The 19,530-nt window shown below is 43.1% G+C and overlaps 2 protein-coding genes across 3 annotated transcripts; one reads left to right on the top strand and one right to left on the bottom strand.

The window, feature by feature from the left end:
- Positions 1-1,141: 1,141 nt before the first annotated feature.
- Positions 1,142-9,782, bottom strand: LOC115178822 (transcription elongation factor 1 homolog). Of its 2 annotated transcripts, none has more exons than XM_029740165.1 (4): positions 9,650-9,782; positions 7,931-8,098; positions 5,044-5,114; positions 1,142-2,534 (listed from the first exon to the last, which is right to left on the bottom strand). In XM_029740165.1, the coding sequence occupies exons 2-4, from the start codon at positions 8,044-8,046 to the stop codon at positions 2,470-2,472; spliced, it is 252 nt and encodes an 83-aa protein (XP_029596025.1). In that variant the 5' UTR covers positions 8,047-8,098; positions 9,650-9,782; the 3' UTR covers positions 1,142-2,469. The 2 variants fall into 2 exon arrangements, with proteins under 2 accessions (XP_029596025.1, XP_029596024.1); XM_029740164.1 differs by lacking the exon at positions 9,650-9,782 and adding an exon at positions 8,430-8,536.
- Positions 9,783-10,445: 663 nt separating this feature from the next.
- Positions 10,446-18,157, top strand: LOC115178820 (mitochondrial cardiolipin hydrolase-like). The gene is made up of 4 exons (XM_029740162.1): positions 10,446-10,782; positions 13,163-13,353; positions 13,790-14,019; positions 17,884-18,157. Exons 2-4 carry the CDS (start codon positions 13,163-13,165, stop codon positions 18,141-18,143), a joined length of 681 nt encoding a protein of 226 aa, XP_029596022.1. The 5' UTR covers positions 10,446-10,782; the 3' UTR covers positions 18,144-18,157.
- The last annotated feature ends 1,373 nt before the right edge of the window (positions 18,158-19,530 follow it).

Raw genomic sequence — 19,530 nt, 5'->3', positions numbered from 1 at the left:
AGCGCATAAAAAGCAAAACAAACAAATGAAAATTGAGATGTAGAGATGGACATTGAATGTGAGGCAGTTTGGATAGGAAAGGCAGTGTAGCTTCAGCAGACGGGGCATCGATGGTGCAGCCAGAGAGAAATAAACAGGCCCGGGGGGCTTCATCAGTGCACCACATCTGCGTCTGAGGGTCAGTTCCTCTATAGTACCCGCTCCTCCATTGCCAAACTTGTAGCACCCACCTGGGTGATGCCACGGCAGCTGAAAAGCGCACGAAAAACCACCACATTTTGGCAGTGGTTAAGAACATTCCCAGAGCCTCTTCTGCCATCTCTAGACAGCATGCAGTACTTGTTGTAATTCTTCCCAACAGATGAAACAAAGCCGTGACCACATTATTAGGAGCCAGACAGCTATAAGCCAAAAAGGTGGACTTTTCATCCCAATTCTGCAACTCCGAGTCAATACCACGAGATGCAAGTGATCAATCCCTAGAGCAGTAAAACTCCCAAAATATTTTAGCACGAAGGTACTGTACATATCAACTGTTTCTATGCCCTGTAAGCATTCCTTACTAATTTGCATTGTGTTTAAATGTAGCAATTACATGTACATACATTATGTAACTTGTTGATAGTGCATGTGTAAAATTTACAAAAATTGCAGATTGTGTGAGAACAGCTCCAGGTGTCCAGAAACAAAATACGTGTTACCTTGGAAACGGTTGCCATGGCGCCGTTGTGTGGGTTATTGGCAGCCTTGACAACAGAGACTAGAGTGACACTTGACCTCACATGCTGAATGAGAGGAGAGATTGAGATAGAGGGGGAGATAGGGAGATAGGGATGGAGGGACAGAACAAACTGAGAACCACTCATCATCGTGGTCATAACTCACTGTCAATATCCACAGCTGAGAACCATGGGTACGCACACAATCACACAAATGCATTGGGGCAAAAACACAGTGCTCACATCTGAGTTTTAGACAAAGAAAATGTTACAGTTTTAGTGGTAAACTGTACAGTTTGGCGGTTTCCTCTAGCTAGCCTATTATCAGGAAATGAAACGGCATGTCTCTCCAGTAGAAACATGCTCTACAGACTTTAGACTGTAGCTGGTTAACTCTCAGACCATTGACACAGATACATTCATTGTGGGTGTCAAAATACAACACTTTAATTTGTCACATTGAAAATAAAAATCATTACAAAGGGCAACCAATTGCAAATCATTGGCAATTTTCTTATCATTTGAAAAACTAAAATAATCAAATCAATAATACTAATTTGGACCTACTGTTTACCTGGTGTGTATGTACCATCATACCTCTCCCTTTCAGTCCATTTTCTCTAACAAAGGAATGTCTTCAGGGAGATACCGTAAGCATTTTAAAATTGAGAAAAAGGACCTGGGATATTCACAGAAAATATTTCATAAACCACTTGAGAGTTTAGACTGTTCCAGAAAGCAGGATCAAGGACTTAGCCAGCTAACAGTCCCAAAAAATCCAACTTGAAATTGTCATGGTATAATTGACTTGACAACCAACAACAACCCATATTCAAGTTTAGCTTTCTAAATATAAAATAAATATATATTTAACTACATATCAAAGTTAGCTGGCTAACTTAACAATCCTGCTTTCTGGAACACCCCACTAGTTAGCATGAAGAGTGACAAGTTACTCTGCATAAACACACACTCAGAGTTCCTCCATATACCCCAATGGAATGAGCCAACACTATGGTATCGCTGTACACTGTGGTATTGTGTATCTCTAGAAGAACTGTACACAGGGGAGAGTAAAAACTAATTGTGGTGAAACTAACCCAAGAGCAGCTACTACCTGTATAATCCTACCAGTAAACTAGGAGCCATGACAACTGACCGCTTGGAAAATGAGATCTGCATAAATTAAACGGTGAGTAGGGGAATAGGTTGACTTAACCAGAGTCATATATACCTCTAAGGTCACATCCCAAATGGAACCCTATTCCCTATATTCTGCACTATTTTCCACCCGAGCCCTACTGGAGCTGGTCAAAAGTAGTGCCCTACATAGGGAATGGTGTGCCATTTGGAGCATAGCCTATATAGGCCTCTGGACTGAACTATGGCTACGCAAGACAGTCTCGGTGGACGCCAGGTCACTAGTGTGGGAGATGTGCGGTGAGGTAAAGGTTAGAGGCTGCTTACCAGGCTGACTACATTGTAGGCATCTGCCAGATCTCACAACATCTGGATAGTTGGTTCACATATCAGCTAACCACATGACATAGCAATATGATGCCTAACTGCAGTTGATGACGTGGCACGCAGCTATTGGTTGACGCAATGCAACGTCTGCAATGTAGTCGGCCTGGAACGGGACCATAATCTTGGGCTGAAGACTGGCAGTGATTGGTGAGAAACAGACGAGAGCCACCTCTAAATCAGCTTCCTGTTCCAACGTGAGGTCTTCCGCCCCGGTGAGCCTGGGCTACTGATTGGCTGCTTCACAAGCGTCTATCCAATCACTGTACACGTCCACAGGCTCTGACAGATCTTAGAGTGTAAGGTAAGGACATGTAACTTATATACACACTCAACCTAGAAGATGTTAGCAACAGATTGGTGTAAATGTGACTGCATGCAACTGTCTAGTCATTGGTGTATTTACATTGTATCCATTTATCAGACGTTCTTATTCAGAGCAACTTACAGTCTAACTGGGCTGTTAGCATTCCTGATGTTAAAATACCTAGAAAACAATATTATCATAATAGCCAATCCCATTGGAATTAGGCATTACATCCTTAGGAAATGACAACTGCTGCAGCCTTATTGATTACGTATCAACTAGTACGGTTATATGCACACAATAATGTGATTATTGTGGAAAGTCAGATTGATATAATAGTTTGATTAAAAACTGCCTATTTGCCCACACGTCTTGTCTCAAGAAAACGTCAAACGTTTAATACCATCAAACACCAAGGTAGTCATACCTCATTTCAAAGTAGGCCATTATCACTGTCAATCGTGAATGGTAATGTTCAGACTGCCTGTCAATCATTTGATCTCAATCAGTTTCATGGGAATATGAAATTAGATCTTCTTGAATTACTGTTTTGTGACCAAATGAAAGCAGATGGTGTTAAACTATTAGCATTTCTTGTAGGGTTATTTTGTATCAAAGCGCTGCCTGCGGCGCCGTTGAGTCTCGGTAAAAGAAGAGGACTACTCAGCTTCAGATAAGAAATGACAGAAGAGGTGTTTTTGGTGTAACATTAGAGGCCTGGTAAAGCAGCTTATATGCCATTATATTCGGATCTGCTATGTAAAATATGAATTACACGCTGTGATCTTGCGAGATATTGATTTAGCTTTGTTCTAACGTTGTGAGAAGTGATAATCTTCTATTCGTAATAAGAAGGACTATTAGTTGTAAACTACATCTGGAGTTATTTTGAGCGCCTTTCGAATCTTGGTGCTGAAAGGACAGCAGCGGTCCCGTATCGCTCTGGGTTCCACTGAGCAATGGGGTCCGCAGAGTTATGACCATCGTGGCGGACACGCTGTGAATGTGGATCCTAGCTCTCGTTGGTGTCGTGGTAAAGGTCCATGCGGTGGATCAGTTTGTCTGCATACGCAATAGAGGGGGTACGTTTCTGTAAGCTAAGCAGTCAGTAGGTCGAGTTCAAGTGCATTGTACAAGACTGTTTTTGAGGAGAGCCGTTTCAGCAAACCCTGGTCGAGTTTTCTGTCTGTGGCTGTTCTTGTTACGTCGGATTTGGCCCGTTCAGTGGTCACGCCTCCGACCGACGGGCCAATGCACACACGCCTACAGTTCATCCTTCATGCCACCGCCAGAGAGAAATAAAATACAGGAACACCACCATTTAGGCTACCTACCTATAGACTGCATATTGATTTAGTTTGTCATTCTATCGTTTATGGGATTTGTGGTCATTCTAAATAAATTATATTTAGGCCTATCAGAATTAATTTGACCATGCAGCCCCGTGTTCTCAATTTGAAAAATGTGAGCGAGAGCCGCAACAAATTATTAACATACTAACTCTAAATAAATATAATTATTTTTGTATTATTACTTAGAATTAAATTATGAAACAAAAGATGCCATATTAGGCTATGCAATCATTCTACAGTGCCTTGGAATTCACTTTTAGAAACATGAGTTTGGCTGGTCTTTGGTTTGAGGATCATGCGGTGAGCTATCCACACCTAGTCTGTTAATTTAACTTATACTCCCATGCCCTAATCACAGTCTACACATCTCTTTTGTAACAATATCTTGGAATAAAATAGAATATATTTGAAAATGATAGTTTCCCAAATGAAAATAGTTTACAAATGCATATAGGCCATACTTCCGTAGTGACTAGTTCAGTTGTGCTGAATATTTACAGTTGATAGACAACTTTAGTACTGTTCCAAACTTAAACGATCCTTTTTTTTTTTTTTAAACAATAGCCTGTATAGAAATCACAACGTCTCCGGTGTGGCAGCATGCGCTCAGGTGTTGTCCTGCTCTGTTGTGGTATCAACAAAAGATTCTGATCGTATAGGGGTCACTTGTCTCTTGTTTTTTCCCCCCCCAAGCGTTCAGGGAGGGTCGGGTAAAAACATATATTTTACTGAAGGGAGAGCCATCCATTTTCATGTCAGAGATCCAATTTCTCCATGTATCCCTCATTATAAATAATCTACAGTCCCTAAAACGCACAGTCCCGAACTCACTTCACTCGCGCTAAAGAGGGAGGCTCTCGGCTGGTGCTAGCACATGCGCAGATAAAACACACCACCGGAACGCCGATTAAGGTGTTTACACGTCCTAATAATTAGAAAGATTGCTCAGAAAACCAGCTGTTTTAATCTGTGTACGCTTACTTCGATTTTGACCGTACGCAGATTAAGGTGTTTATATGACTATTGCATAATCTGCCATAATCAGTTTAATATCAAATTATTAGTGCGCATGTAAACATACTCAATGTGATTATAATAACAATAGCTGTTGTGTTTGAGTTCAATAGACTTGAAAGGATACAGGTAATGGGGGTTTGGAACTCCTCCAGGCAAACTGTGCATGATATTATCCCAGTATTTCTGGTCCTTTCCCTGTTGGCAACACAAGAAAATGAAAAGTTAAAAACAAAGTATTAATAAAGTTATCATTAAAATGTCAGTTACAGACTGTAGTGCACTACCTCCAGACTGTAGTGCACTACCTGCTACACTAAAATATATAACATTACACACAAGTATGTGGAAACCCCTTCAAATTAGTAGATTTGGCTATTTCAGCCACACCCGTCACTGACAGGTGTATAAAATCGAGCACGAGCCATGCAATCTCCATAGACAAACATTGGCAGTAGAATGGCCTTACTGAAGAGCTCAGTGACTTTAAAGATGGCATCGTCATAGGATTCCACCTTTCCAACAGGTCAGTTAGTCCAAATTCTGCCCTGCTAGAGCTGCCCCGGTCAACTGTAAGTGCTGTTAATGTGAAGTGGAAACATCTAGGAGCAACAACAGCTCTGCCGCAAAGTGGTAGGTCACACAAGTTCACAGAACGGGACCGCCGAGTGCTGAAGTGGTAAAAATAGTCTGTCCTCGGTTGCAACACTCACTACTGAGTTCCAAACTGCCTCTTGAAGCAACATCAGCACAAGAACTGTTCGTCGGGAGCTTCATGAAATGGGTTTCAATTGCCGAGCAGCCGCACTCAAGCCTAAGATCACCATGAGCAATGCCAAGCATCGGCTGGAGTGGTGTAAATCTTGCCTCCATTGGACTCTGGAGCAGTGGAAACACGTTCTCTGGAGTGATGAATCACGCTTCACCATCTGGCAGTCCGACAGACGAATCTGGGTTTGATGGATGCCAGGAGAACGCCACCTGCCCCAATGCATAGTGCTAACTGTAAAGTTTGGTGGAGGAGGAATAATAGTCTGGGGCTGTTTTTCATGGTCTGTGCTAGACCACTTAGTTCCAATGAAGGGAAATCTTAAATGCTACAGAATACAATGACATTCTAGACGATTCTGTGCTTCCAACTTTGTGGCAACAGTTTAGGGAAGGCCCTTTCCTGTTTCAGCATGACAATGCCCCCGTGCACAAAGTGAGGTCCATACAGAAATGGTTTGTCGAGATCGGTGTGGAAGAACTTGACTGGCCTGCACAAAGCCCTGACCTCAACCCCATCGAACACCTTTAGGATGATTTGGAAAGCCGATCAAGCCAGGCCCCACAGCAATGCTCCAACATCTAATGGAAAGCCTTTTCAAAAGAGTGTCGGCTGTTATAGCAGTAAAGGGGGACCAACTCCATATTAATGCCCATTGATTTTGGAATGTGATGTTCGACAAGCAGGTGTCCACATACTTATGGTCACGTAGTGTGCTTTTGACCAGGGCACATAGGGTTCTGGTGCAGTCCATGAGGAGGAGATGCACTGCAGTACTTAATGCAGCTGGTAGCCATACCAGATACTGACTGTTACTTTTGATTTTGACCCCCACTTTGTCCAGGGACACATTATTCCATTTATATTAGTCACATTTCTGTGGAACTTGTTCACTTTATGTCTCAGTTGTTGAATCTTATGTTCATACAAACATTTACACGTTAAGTTTTCTGAAAATAAAAGCAGTTGACAGTGAGAAGACGTTTCTTTTTTTGCTGAGTTTATATACACACACACACTACCATTCAAAAGTTTGGGGTCACTTAGAAATGTCCTTGTTTTTGAAAGAAAAGCAAAAAAAATGTGTCCATTAAAATAACATCAAATTGATCAGAAATACAGTGTAGACATTGTTAATGTTGTAAATTACTATTGTAACTGGAAACAGCAGATTTGTAAAGGAATATCTACATAGGCCCATTATCAGTAACCATCACTCCTGTGTTCCAATGGCACGTTGTGTTAGCTAATCTAAGTTTATCCTTTTAATTGATCATAAGAAAACTCTTTCGCAATTATGTTAGCACAGCTGAAAAATGATTAAAGAAGCAATAAAACTGTCCTTCTTTAGACTTGTTGAGTATCTGGCGCATCAGCATTTGTGGGTTCGATTACAGGCTCAAAATGGTCAGAAATAAAGACCTTTCTTCTGAAACTCGGCAGTCTATTCTTGTTCTGAGAAATTAAGGCTATTCTATCCATATTTGCCTAGAAGGCCATTATCCGGAGTCACCTCTTCACTGTTGACGTTGAGACTGGCGTTTTGCGCGTACTATTTAAATTAAGCTGCCAGTTGTGGACTTGTGAGGCATCTGTTTCTCAAACTAGATACTAATGTACTTGTCCTCTTGCTCAGTTGTGCACCGGGGCCTCCTACTCTTTGTATTTTGCTTAGAGCCAGTTTGCACTGTTCTGTGAAGGGAGTAGTACACAGCGTTGTATGAGATCTTCAGTTTCTTGCCAATTTCTCGCATGGAATAGCCTTAATTTCTCAGAACAAGACTAGACTGACGAGTTTCAGAAGAAATTGCTTTGTTTCTGGACATTTTGAGCCTGTAATCGAACCCATATATACCGATGCTCCAGATACTCAACAAGTCTAAAGGCCGGTTTTATTGCTTCTTTAATCAAGACAACAGTTTTCAGCTGTAATTGCTTAAGGGTTTTCTTATGACCAATAAGCCTTCTAAAATTATAAACTTGGATTAGCTAACACAACGTACCATTGGAGTGATGGTTGCTGATAATGGGTCTCTGTACGCCTATGTAGATACTCTATTAAAAATCAGACGTTTCCAAAAATCAGACATTAACAACGTCTACACTGTATTTCTGATCAATTCGATGTTATTTTAAATGATAAAAAAAATGTGCTTTTCTTTAAAAAACAAGAACATTTCTAAGTGACTCCAAACTTTCGAACGGTAGTATATTTACACTTTATATACTGTACTTTGTTACTTACATTTTCACATCACATGACTTTTCGTGATTGCAGAATGGACAGGTGAATTGAGTGTCCAAATTTCCAGTAAGCTTCTTCTTTGGAGGGGGCTTTCTCTTGGACTTGCGGCGACCCATATTAGGTAGTCTTCACGTGTACAGTAACGTTAACTAGCTAGTTGGCTAAACTCTGTGGAGCAAATGTACATCAAAGACAAATAATGCAATTTTGTAACTGAATAGATCACAGTCGTTCAATCAAATCAACGTTTTGTAAACTGTAAATTAACAATATAATCCCGCTAGCTAGCTAGGTGCATGTAGCTAGCTAGCTTAGCGACAACAACAACGTGTGTTGTTGTCATAAACTCAGTCAACTCTCCAACATCTTTCCTTGCCGATGGTATAGTATCATGAAACCGAATGGTTCGTTATTAATAATGGAAAGTACAACATGATATATAATCAAGCTAGCATATATTATATAATTTTTCCATGAAACGATGTATTTGTTTAGCTACCTTTCCTAAGAAAGACCACACTCGGGCTTTTTAGTGGAGAAAGAAGTAAGCAAGGAGAAACGGAAGTTCTTCTTCTTCTTTAAAGTTATGGCAGACTACACCTATTGGTGTATTGCCGCCACCTAATGTACGGAGTATAGAAACAAAACACAAATAATATTTTCCATTGCGGGAAGGGGGACCCGAGATAATGCAAAACACACAAAAACATCAGTCCCACTCCTTCAGTCACATCCCTACACAGGCTCAGGTGCCTGTGAGGCCGGAGCGTTCACCGACAGGATTCCTTGTAATGCCTCTGCAGAAAAGTCACTGAGTCCCCAAAAATGCTCAGGTGCACTCACAAAGATGCTTATTTGCCGTATTCCTCTCCATTTGTGCTGTGTAGTTGATAACCAAAGTAATAAATGCTACAAAGTCCACCTTAATATGCAAAATGTCATGATCCCTCTGTTGGCACGGAACATCTTGTCTCCACTACTACCATTACTTCTTCAACGTCACTCCTTCCTCTCTTCTCAATGCCTCCAGATACATTCTGGACAGCCCTTATTCTTGCCACCTCCGTCTCCTTCACCCTAACAGGACACTTCAGAAATTCGGGTGCACGTTCACCACCACGATTGCAGCATTTAGGCTCAGCTGGCATAGAATACACCTCCCGTCCACAAACAATTGCCACATGACCAAATCATTTACATTTATCACACTGCATGGGTTTGGGCATGAAGGCTCTTGCATGGAATCCCATATAACCCAAATACACGTGAGAATACCCAAATACACTCTTCATAAAAAATAAACGCAATAGAATGGCTGGAGGGAGTGGGCTTCCACACTCCATCTTTCAATGTGGGTCAGTCGTTGTGCACCAACCACTTGACCCAATTCTTTACGTATATCCTTTGCATTTACTTCTAGCGCCACCCCAGAGATAACACCCTTGATAGGCGCAGTGGCGGTTCTAGACCATTTCAACTGGGGGGGGGGGGGGGGGGGGGGGGCAGTTGTACTGTTAGAGGGGCCAGTTACATTAGACGTTAGTGTTGTCATATCGTTTTCTTCACTGCATTGCAGGCAAAAGAGTTTGTTGATCATATATTTTATCCTTTTTCATACTGCCACAAAGTAACAAATGGCCAGGTTAAGATAAGCTGATCTAACGTTACACTTCTGTAATGCATTTAATACAAATACAACATATTAACAATTTTACTCACCTCTATATTTCCTTCTTTGTGCTTGAACTATAATATTCGTGCGGAATTTCTTACAACTTCTGAATAGAAAAAAACTTGCAGATGCATGTGGTACGATACTGTTGTGTTCTGCCTAAAGCCGTCCCTCTAGAAAATGTGTGGGTTAAATTAGTGTTTCGAGTTGCCACTGTCTAATAACGGATGTAAAAAAAGAACAATAGCAAAAAGTTATGTAAAAATGATTTTTTACTCCACATTTAGGGGGGCCACAAGGGGGTCCAAAATTGTTGTCACATGGGCACTGCCTCCCCCAGAACCGCTAGTGGATAGGCGCCCTGCTTCGAAGATCCACACACGACACATTCCAATCCGACATCTGTTCGATAGAAACAAAAAATAAAAATAAACCCACTTCTCGTTATTCTCATCGACGCCACCTCATCCAACACATCCACAATTTTAATAGACTTCAAACGGATCTCCCAGGAAACAACATCGATCCAAAACCCTTATTCCAACCAAAAAAGACAGAACTAGATTTCGATTTACTAGGTTCCACTACCACTTTACTTCTCTTATTTCATTTTGCATTCGTCACTGTAATCAAATTATTCTCATCTCCACTAGACACGCCATCTGATTCAAACAGATCATCTACTTCCGCAATTTTTCCTCCTGAGATCGACTTCAGAACCGGAAGTTAACATGAACTACTGTCGTCGTCTTCTTCTTTGTCTTCTTTAAGTTTTATTGGCGAATCGCAACCAACTGACACGTGCGTACACATTCACCAACTGTACAGGAGTGTGAATCCTTTCACGACCTATCTATACCAATATATTCTCTTAACTAACAATGCATTTCTAATACAATAAAAGTATTCCCTACAAACCTCACTAATCCCATCATCCCCGTCCAACCTCTCTGACCCTGTCAAACAACCTCTCTTTCTACGTCATACATTTCACAAAATAATAATACATGTTCAACCGCTTCAACAACTGTCCCCTGATTGGTGGAAACGTTGCAAATATCCGGCGAGTTTTAAATTGACTGACAGCTCTAGAGCACTGATCGACGTTCGTCTTCGTTCGAAGTCCACTCAATTAAAAGTCCATCGTGAAGACAGATGCTCGACGGTGAAAAAAGTTAAGGTAGCTAAAGTGGTTTAAAATAAGAGTTCATTCTAGCACACAGCATGTATGAACTGAGAAAGTGTGCTTACAAAAATAGCGACTGCATGAAGGTAGCTCAGACTTGCAGAGATAAGATAACTAGATGGCCCTGAATAATAAACTAATTAGCTGGCTAACTATCTACTATAGCCTCTGCACCGGGCTGCAGCAGTGGTCCATTATTTGCTAGCGATGTCATTGTCCTTATAAAACTGGTGAAAACGAGCTCAACTATCATTAGCTGTCAAGACTTCACCCTAGCTAGGCTAATCCTAACATTTACATTTTACATTTAAGTCATTTAGCAGACGCTCTTATCCAGAGCGACTTACAAATTGGTGCATTCACCTTATGATATCCAGTGGAACAACCATTTTACAATAGTGCATCTAAATCTTTTAAGGGGGGGGGGGTAGAAGGATTACTTTATCCTATCCCAGGTATTCCTTAAAGAGGTGGGGTTTCAGGTGTCTCCGGAAGGTGGTGATTGACTCCGCTGTCCTGGCGTTGTGAGGGAGCTTGTTCCACCATTGGGGTGCCAGAGCAGCGAACAGTTTGGACTGGGCTGAGCGGGAATCGTGCTTCCTCAGAGGTAGGGGGGCCAGCAGGCCAGAGGTGGATGAACGCAGTGCCCTTGTTTGGGTGTAGGGCCTGATCAGAGCCTGAAGGTATGGAGGTGCCGTTCCCCTCACAGCTCCGTAGGCAAGCACCATGGTCTTGTAGCGGATGCGAGCTTCAACTGGAAGCCAGTGGAGAGAGCGGAGGAGCGGGGTGACGTGAGAGAACTTGGGAAGGTTGAACACCAGACGGGCTGCGGCGTTCTGGATGAGTTTAATGGCACAGGCAGGGAGCCCAGCCAACAGCGTGTTGCAGTAATCCAGACGGGAGATGACAAGTGCCTGGATTAGGACCTGCGTCGCTTCCTGTGTGAGGCAGGGTCGTACTCTGCGAATGTTGTAGAGCATGAACCTACAGGATCGGGTCACCGCCTTGATGTTAGTGGAGAACGACAGGGTGTTGTCCAGGATCACGCCAAGGTTCTTAGCACTCTGGGAGGAGGACACAAGGGAGTTGTCAACCGTGATGGCGAGATCATGGAATGGGCAGTCCTTCCCCGGGAGGAAGAGCAGCTCCGTCTTGCCGAGGTTCAGCTTGAGGTGGTGATCCGTCATCCACACTGATATGTCTGCCAGACATGCAGAGATGCGATTCGCCGCCTGGTTATCAGAAGGGGGAAAGGAGAAGATTAATTGTGTGTCGTCTGCATAGCAATGATAGGAGAGACCATGTGAGGATATGACAGAGCCAAGTGACTTGGTGTATAGCGAGAATAGGAGAGGGCCTAGAACAGAGCCCTGGTGGACACCAGTGGTGAGAGCGCGTGGTGCGGAGACATATTCTCGCCACGCCACCTGGTAGGAGCGACCTGTCAGGTAGGACGCAATCCAAGCGTGGGCCGCGCCGGAGATGCCCAACTCGGAGAGGGTGGAGAGGAGGATCTGATGGTTCACAGTATCAAAGACAGCAGATAGGTCTAGAAGGATGAGAGCAGAGGAGAGAGAGAGTTAGCTTTAGCAGTGCGGAGAGCCTCCGTGACACAGAGAAGAGCAGTCTCAGTTGAATGCCCAGTCTTGAAACCTGACTGATTAGGATCAAGAAGGTCATTCTGAGAGAGATAGCAGGAGAGCTGGCCAAGGACGGCACGTTCAAGAGTTTTGGAGAGAAAAGAAAGAAGGGATACTGGTCTGTAGTTGTTGATATCGGAGGGATCGAGTGTAGGTTTTTTCAGAAGGGGTGCAACTCTCGCTCTCTTGAAGACGGAAGGGACGTAGCCAGCGGTCAAGGATGAGTTGATGAGCGAGGTGAGGTAGGGGAGAAGGTCTCCGGAAATGGTCTGGAGAAGAGAGGAGGGGATAGGGTCAAGTGGGCAGGTTGTTGGGCGGCCGGCCGTCACAAGACGCGAGATTTCATCTGGAGAGAGAGGGGAGAAAGAGGTCAAAGCACAGGGTAGGGCAGTGTGAGCAGGACCAGCGGTGTCGTTTGACTTAGCAAACGAGGATCGGATATCGTCAACCTTCTTTTCAAAATGGTTGACGAAGTCATCCTCAGAGAGGGAGGAGGGGGGGGGGGAGGAGGATTCAGGAGGGAGGAGGATTCAGGAGGGAGGAGAAGGTAGCAAAGAGCTTCCTAGGGTTAGAGGCAGATGCTTGGATCTTAGAGTGGTAGAAAGTGGCTTTAGCAGCAGAGACAGAGAGCTAACCAAGAGCTGAAAGGCAGGGGAGAAGGTGGGAAGGCCTACTGTATGTAATTTAGCGCTTCCATTCAACATTTTCATGACATCTTCTCCCTCTGCCCACAGATGTCAGTGGTTCAGATGGTGAAGATCGTGGGTCTGGGGGCTGTGGCCCTCACTCTCAGTGTGGAGTGGTTGGGCTGGCTCTTCTGTCGCCTCTGGCCCCGGAAAATATCCAGAGGGCCCCTGAAAGAAGTGTTCTTTTTCCCTACAGAGGTCGCCTGCACGGAGCGTCTCTTCACTCCTGACTCACCATTGTAAGTAATAGAATGCGTTCCAAATGCCACCTTTAACCAGGGCCCTGTAGTGGCCCAGTAGTGCATACTACTGCCCTAGGGTACCATTTGGGATGCCGGCACAGTCAACATTAACTACTCACCATCATATTCATTAATAATATATCTATCCAATGTCTCTAAGAATGTTGCTGTTTTTTGATAGCCTTTCTGTTGATTTCAGATGTTTTGCTATGGGCTAGGAATAATGATTTAATGAGTGACTACTATACAGTAGATACACCTTCCACAGTAACTCCTTCTCTCTCTCCCTTTCCTCTCCCTCTTATCCTCCTCTCCTCTGTCCCCATCATCTTCCCCTGTCCCCCATCATCTTCCCCTCCTCTTTCCCTCTCCCCTTATTTCTCTTTCCTCCCTCTTTCCCCATCTCCCCCCCTCCTTTCCTCTCTCCCCCTAGCCCCTGCCCCTGTCCCTTACCCCACAACGTCAACACCTCCTTCACCCGTCTCCTGGGCCACATCCTGTCTGCCTCCTCCTCCTTGGACCTGTGTGTGTTCGCCTTCACCAACCTGGATCTGAGCCGGGCCGTGCTGGCCCTCCACGCCAGGGGCATCCCCATCCGTATCCTCACTGACATGGACTACACCCTCATCACCGGCTCCCAGATAGGGGCCATCCGCAGAGCAGGTAGGCTGATGGCAGAGGCCCAATCTTAAAGCAGTTCTTAGAACCTACCACCTAGCTATGTACAATCCCCCTATGCACCTACATCACTCATCTGAAAATCAGGTTGGGCCAGGGGTTCCCAAATGTTTTCACTCAGGCCTTCTAGTACTGGGGGACATCCCAGGCACCATGTCTATTTCTATGGGCACAAGCACTGTTCATGACACAAACCGTTCACACCCCTCTTGTTGACGGAGAGAAAATGTTGCAGGTTTGTTTGTTTTCTGCAATTATATACATTTTCCATTTTCTAATGTGTATTAATGTCATATTTGAGTGACTCAAACATTAAAACAAAATCTATGGGCTAAAAAACCTAGCTAAAAAAACTTAGCTAAAAAAACCTAGCTAAAAAACCTAGCTAAAAAAACCTAGCTAAAAAACCTAGCTAAAAAACCCTAGCTAAAAAAACCTAGCTAAAAAAACCTAGCTAAAAAAACCTAGCTAAAAAACCTAGTTAAAAAACATTAGCTGACATGGGCTGGTTGCTCTGGACATTTCTGAGTTATAAATAGCTCTCTAAGGTCTGCAATGACTAACATGACATGAGGAAAACTGTGTGTGTGGGGGGGGGGTAATGCAGAGTCTGAAGTCGATTGATCTTATTGATCAATCATTTCAGTCAATAAAGTTATTGTTGGAGAGTTATAACTAGGTCCCAGAGTGGTTCCTGGTTATAGCCTAATCATAATTCATGTGATTTACAATGTGATTTATCAAGCTGCTCTGCACTCCAACTTCTTCAGTGTAGTCAGTTACACACTGTCCATGCTCATAATGCATAGATAGAGAGAGTGTGTGCATCTCAAATGGCACCCTATTCCCTATATAGTGCACTACTGGTCGAAACTAGTGTAGGGCTGCAAGATATGGGCAGAAAAGCTAATTGTGAATAAAACAGGTTTTTATCCAAATATTGTGATTGCTATTTGACATGCGATATAGATCAAACTCTTGGGCGGACTGTTGGAATCATAGAAATAGAATGATTTATATTAAGAAGAAAAGTGGAAAGCAAAATGTTCTTGTTTGGAACAATCGGTTGACTTAACAGAACAGCATGCAAACTAACAGCGAGGAGGAGGAACTGCACGGCTTGAGTGACGGGGTGGAGCGTGGTGTGTGTGGGAAGCAGCCGCAACTATAAAAACAAACACTACACAAAGCTGAGATGCAAAAATATTGCATGCAATATGGATCTCTTGCGATATGGATATATTTCGATGTGAATTCGATGAATTGTGCAGACCTACTATATAGAGAATAGGGTGCCATTTGGAACGCACTCAGACGGATGATAGAATATGTTGCAAGCGTGGTCTGGCCCTAGTGGGCTTGCCAGCACAAGCCCGGACGAGTCAGAAACCTGTGGAACGCACATGGAATTTAGACTTGGCAGCACCAATGCAGCTCTGATAAATACATTGAATAGCACATGGTTACATCTGTATAGTTGTTTCAAGTCCCGTGTGCTCAGGCTGTGGTTAGGCTACATTTCTATCATTTGAGGGGCGCGCATCACAAACAAAGTCATTTTGTATCAATTTACTTCGCCTGCGAGAACCATTAGCACAGGCAAGTCTAATTGGGCTAGCCGTATCAAAGCCTCTGCCATAGAAAACAATGGAGCATGGCTTTGTGTCTGTGGTTGCACAACTTTCACCAACACAATGCAGAAAAATCACTCGTCTCTAGCTTAACCCGTTCAAAACTAAAGACCTATTTTTACCACAGCTACACTGAACAAAAATATAAATGCATCATGGAACAATTTCTAAGATTTTACTGAGTTACAGTTCATATAAGGAAATCAGTCAATTGAAATAAATTAATTAGCCCCTAATCTTTGGATTTCACATGACTGGAAATACATATGTATCTGTTGGTCACAGGTACCTTAAAGAAAGGTAGGGGCATAGATTTTTTTTAAACTGTCAGTATCTGGTGTGAACACCATTAGCCTCATGCAGCGCAGCACATCTCCTTCTCATAGAGTTGATCAGGCTGTTGATTGTGGCCTGTGGAATGTTGTCCCACTCCTCTTCAATGGCTGTGCAAAGTTGCTGGATATTAACCGGAACTGGAATGTCCTGTCGTACACGTCGATCCAGAGCATCCCAAACATGCTCAATCGGTGACACTTCTGGTGAGTATGCAGGCCATTGAAGAACTGGGAAATTTTCCGCTTCCAGGAATTGTGTACAGATCCTTGCGACATGGGGCCATGCATTATCATGCTGAAACATGAGGTGATGGTGGCGGATGAATGGCACGACAATGGGCCTCAGGATCTCTGTGCATTCAAATTGCCATCAATAAAATGCAATTGTGTTGGTTGTCTGTAGCTTATAACTGCCCATACCATAACCCCAGCGCCGTCATGGGGAACTCTGTTCACAATGTTGACATCAGCAAACCGCTCGCCCACACGACGCCATACAGGCTTTCTGCCATCAGCCCCGTACAGTTGAAACCGGGATTCATCCGTGAAGGGCACACTTCTCCAGCGTGCCAGTGGCCATCAAAGGTGAGCATTTGCCCACTGAAGTTGGTTACGACGCCGAACTGCAGTCAGGTTAAGACCCTGGTGAGGACGATGAGCTTCCCTGAGGCGGTTTCTGACAATTTTTGAAGAAATTCTTTGGTTGTGCAAACCCACAGTTTCATCAGTTGTCAGGGTGACTGGTCTCAGACGATCCGGCAGGTGAAGAAGCTGGATGTGTGGAGGTCCAGGGCTGGCATAGTTACACTTAGTTTGCTGTTGTCAGGCTGGTTGGACATACTGCCAAATTCTCTAAAACGATGTTAATGGCGGCTTATGGTAGAGAAATGAACATTACATTCTCTGGCAACAGCTCTGGTGGACATTCCTGCAGTCAGCGTGCCAATTGCACGCTCCCTCTACTTGAGACATCTGTGGCATTGTGTTGTGACCAAACTTAAAATTTTAGAGTGGCCTTTTATTGTCCCCAGCACAGGGTGCACCTGTGTAATGATTATCATCTTCTTGATATGCCATGCCTGTCAGATGGATGGTTTATCTTAGCAAAGGAGAAGTGCTCACTAACAGGGATGTAAACAAATTTGTGCCAAACATTTTTGAGAAATAAGCATTTTGTGTCTATGAAAAATATCTAGGCTCTTTTATTTCAGCTCATGAAACATGGGACCAACACTTTACATGTTGCGTTTATATTTTTGTTTAGTATACATATTTTATTTCTAGCACGGATTTGCGGGACGCTCTTAAAGGGTTAAATACAGTGCTTGACTTGGGCAGGAGCTGAGTACTGGTACCTCAAATGTTCTACTGCTTGAGCTCATGTTCCCCTTTATAGAAAATATGTTCAAAGTATTGTGGCGCTCCTCCACCTAAGTAGAAACAGTACCGGCACGCAAAATGAGTACCTGAACCTATTTCAGTCCAAGTCAAGCACTGGGTACACACAAATTAATCATCATGATTAAGGAACTATGAAAATAGTTCAAATAAACCCTATTTAATTAAAAGAATACAGTATGGATCAGTTGGATTGAGTTCATTACTACTAAATACATTAACTGGAACATTTTAGATGTGCTGCAGAATTATTTATCCCATCAAGGTGTGCCACAATTTTTTTTTAAAGGTTGGGAACCACATCCTTAGACAGACAAATTATAAATGTCACAAGCTGTCTGTCTCTTTCTGTTTCTCTCTACTTGTTATCTCTGTGAGGTCCGACTCTGTGGGAGGTGTGACTCCACCACAATGCACCACAACTGACTGTATTCATAATATAGCATAGCCCCTCTCATCCTGTGTATTCCCCTTCCATTCCCCAGGCATCTGTGTGAGGTGTGACTCCGGCGCCGTCCACATGCACCACAAGTTTGCCGTGGTGGACGGCCGGCGCCTAATTACCGGCTCCCTGAACTGGACCCTGACAGCCATCCAGAGCAACAAGGAGAACATCCTGGTCACGGAGGAACCAGACCTAGTCCTGCCCTTCATCACTGAGTTCCAGAGGCTCTGGGATGTCAATGACCCGGCTAGGAGACAGCTGCCGTCCATCGCTGAGAAAACTGCTAGTTTAGTACTATAGAGAGACTGAGAGAAACATAGCTGAAATGTTTGTATGGTGCAGTAGCTAGTGGTTACTTTTGGTTGACCAACTGGTACGGTGATTATGTAGAATTGTTTTAATATTTTCCATTTGTGAGAAACTTGCTAGTTTAGTACTATGGATAGAAAGGTGTATGGTCCTTATCCGGGACAAACCTGTCCAAATACAAATTGTGTTTATATAAGTGTAGTGTGGTACATTAGGATTGGGCAGTACTGGTCAAGTACATTATGTATAATTTGGGTAGTTTGCTATCTAGTAGTTTTATATATATTTTTTCAATCTCAGAGAAACCTGCTCATCCACATCTTATCAGAGAAACCAGCTTTCTTTGTCATGTAGATAGACTGAGACAAACATGGCTTTTATCTGTAGTTTCCTACTTCAGTAGAAGTAATATATTTTTGACAGATCAATCGCTGCTTTACACTGGTGTGAGGATGATGTAGGTAGTTTGATATTTTGTACTTGAACGTTTTTTTATAGTTTTACATTGTTTACATTGAGGTATTTTGTTATTGTATGACACAATGTTGTATATATTTTAATACAAAGTAATTAGAATTATTATTTTTTTTTTTTTTTCTTTTTTATGTTATATTGGATAACTAAAAGATAGGAATTTGTTTTGTATGTTAAACGTTATATTTAAAATAGGATTTGATTACAGTATTTAGATAAAGATAGAAATAGTGAGAATACTTAATGTTAACTCAGTCCATCCTATGGCTTATTATTAAGAGCCAGACAACTATGCCCAGTCAGAACAATTGAGATAAGTGGTGCATTGCAGTCATGCAGAAGATATTTGTAATGCTTCTCAGAGCACACAGCTCCAATTAAAAACCCACTCATCCACTCTACTGCAATATGGCAGGCCTCCTGCATCTCAATCCCCCAGAACCTGTGTCCCAAATGACACCATATTCCCTATATAGTGCACTACTTTTGACCACACACCATAGGGCTCTGGTCAAAAGTAGTGCACTATATGTGTAGGGTGCCATTTGGCCTTGTGCCCAGGATCTGTAGCATACTTCTGTTTCTCATGCAGGAAGGAGCATTATTTATATGATCAGTCAAAGCCCTGGGTGATACAGGCCAGTCAGCTAGACTATACCTTTCATATTTCTCTGTGTCAGCTGGACTGTACTGTATGCTAGACTGCCTTCATCACTTGGCTGTGGGGGTGGACATTCAGAAGGCTGAATGAAGAATAATGCAGCATTCAGGTGCTAGTCGGAACTTCTCAGTAATGCATAAGGCCCTATTCAATCAAAACCGTAATGTGGGTTGGGTATCCTCCACGATAAGATAGAAATACATTCCCACGGTTTAGTTAGTGGTATAAATATGTCAACAGGTG

This window comes from Salmo trutta, chromosome 38 (assembly GCF_901001165.1).
Source record: "Salmo trutta chromosome 38, fSalTru1.1, whole genome shotgun sequence".
NCBI lineage: Eukaryota > Metazoa > Chordata > Actinopteri > Salmoniformes > Salmonidae > Salmo > Salmo trutta.
The sequence above is the reverse complement of the archived record's forward strand: the minus strand, read 5'-3'. Positions and strand labels throughout refer to the sequence as shown.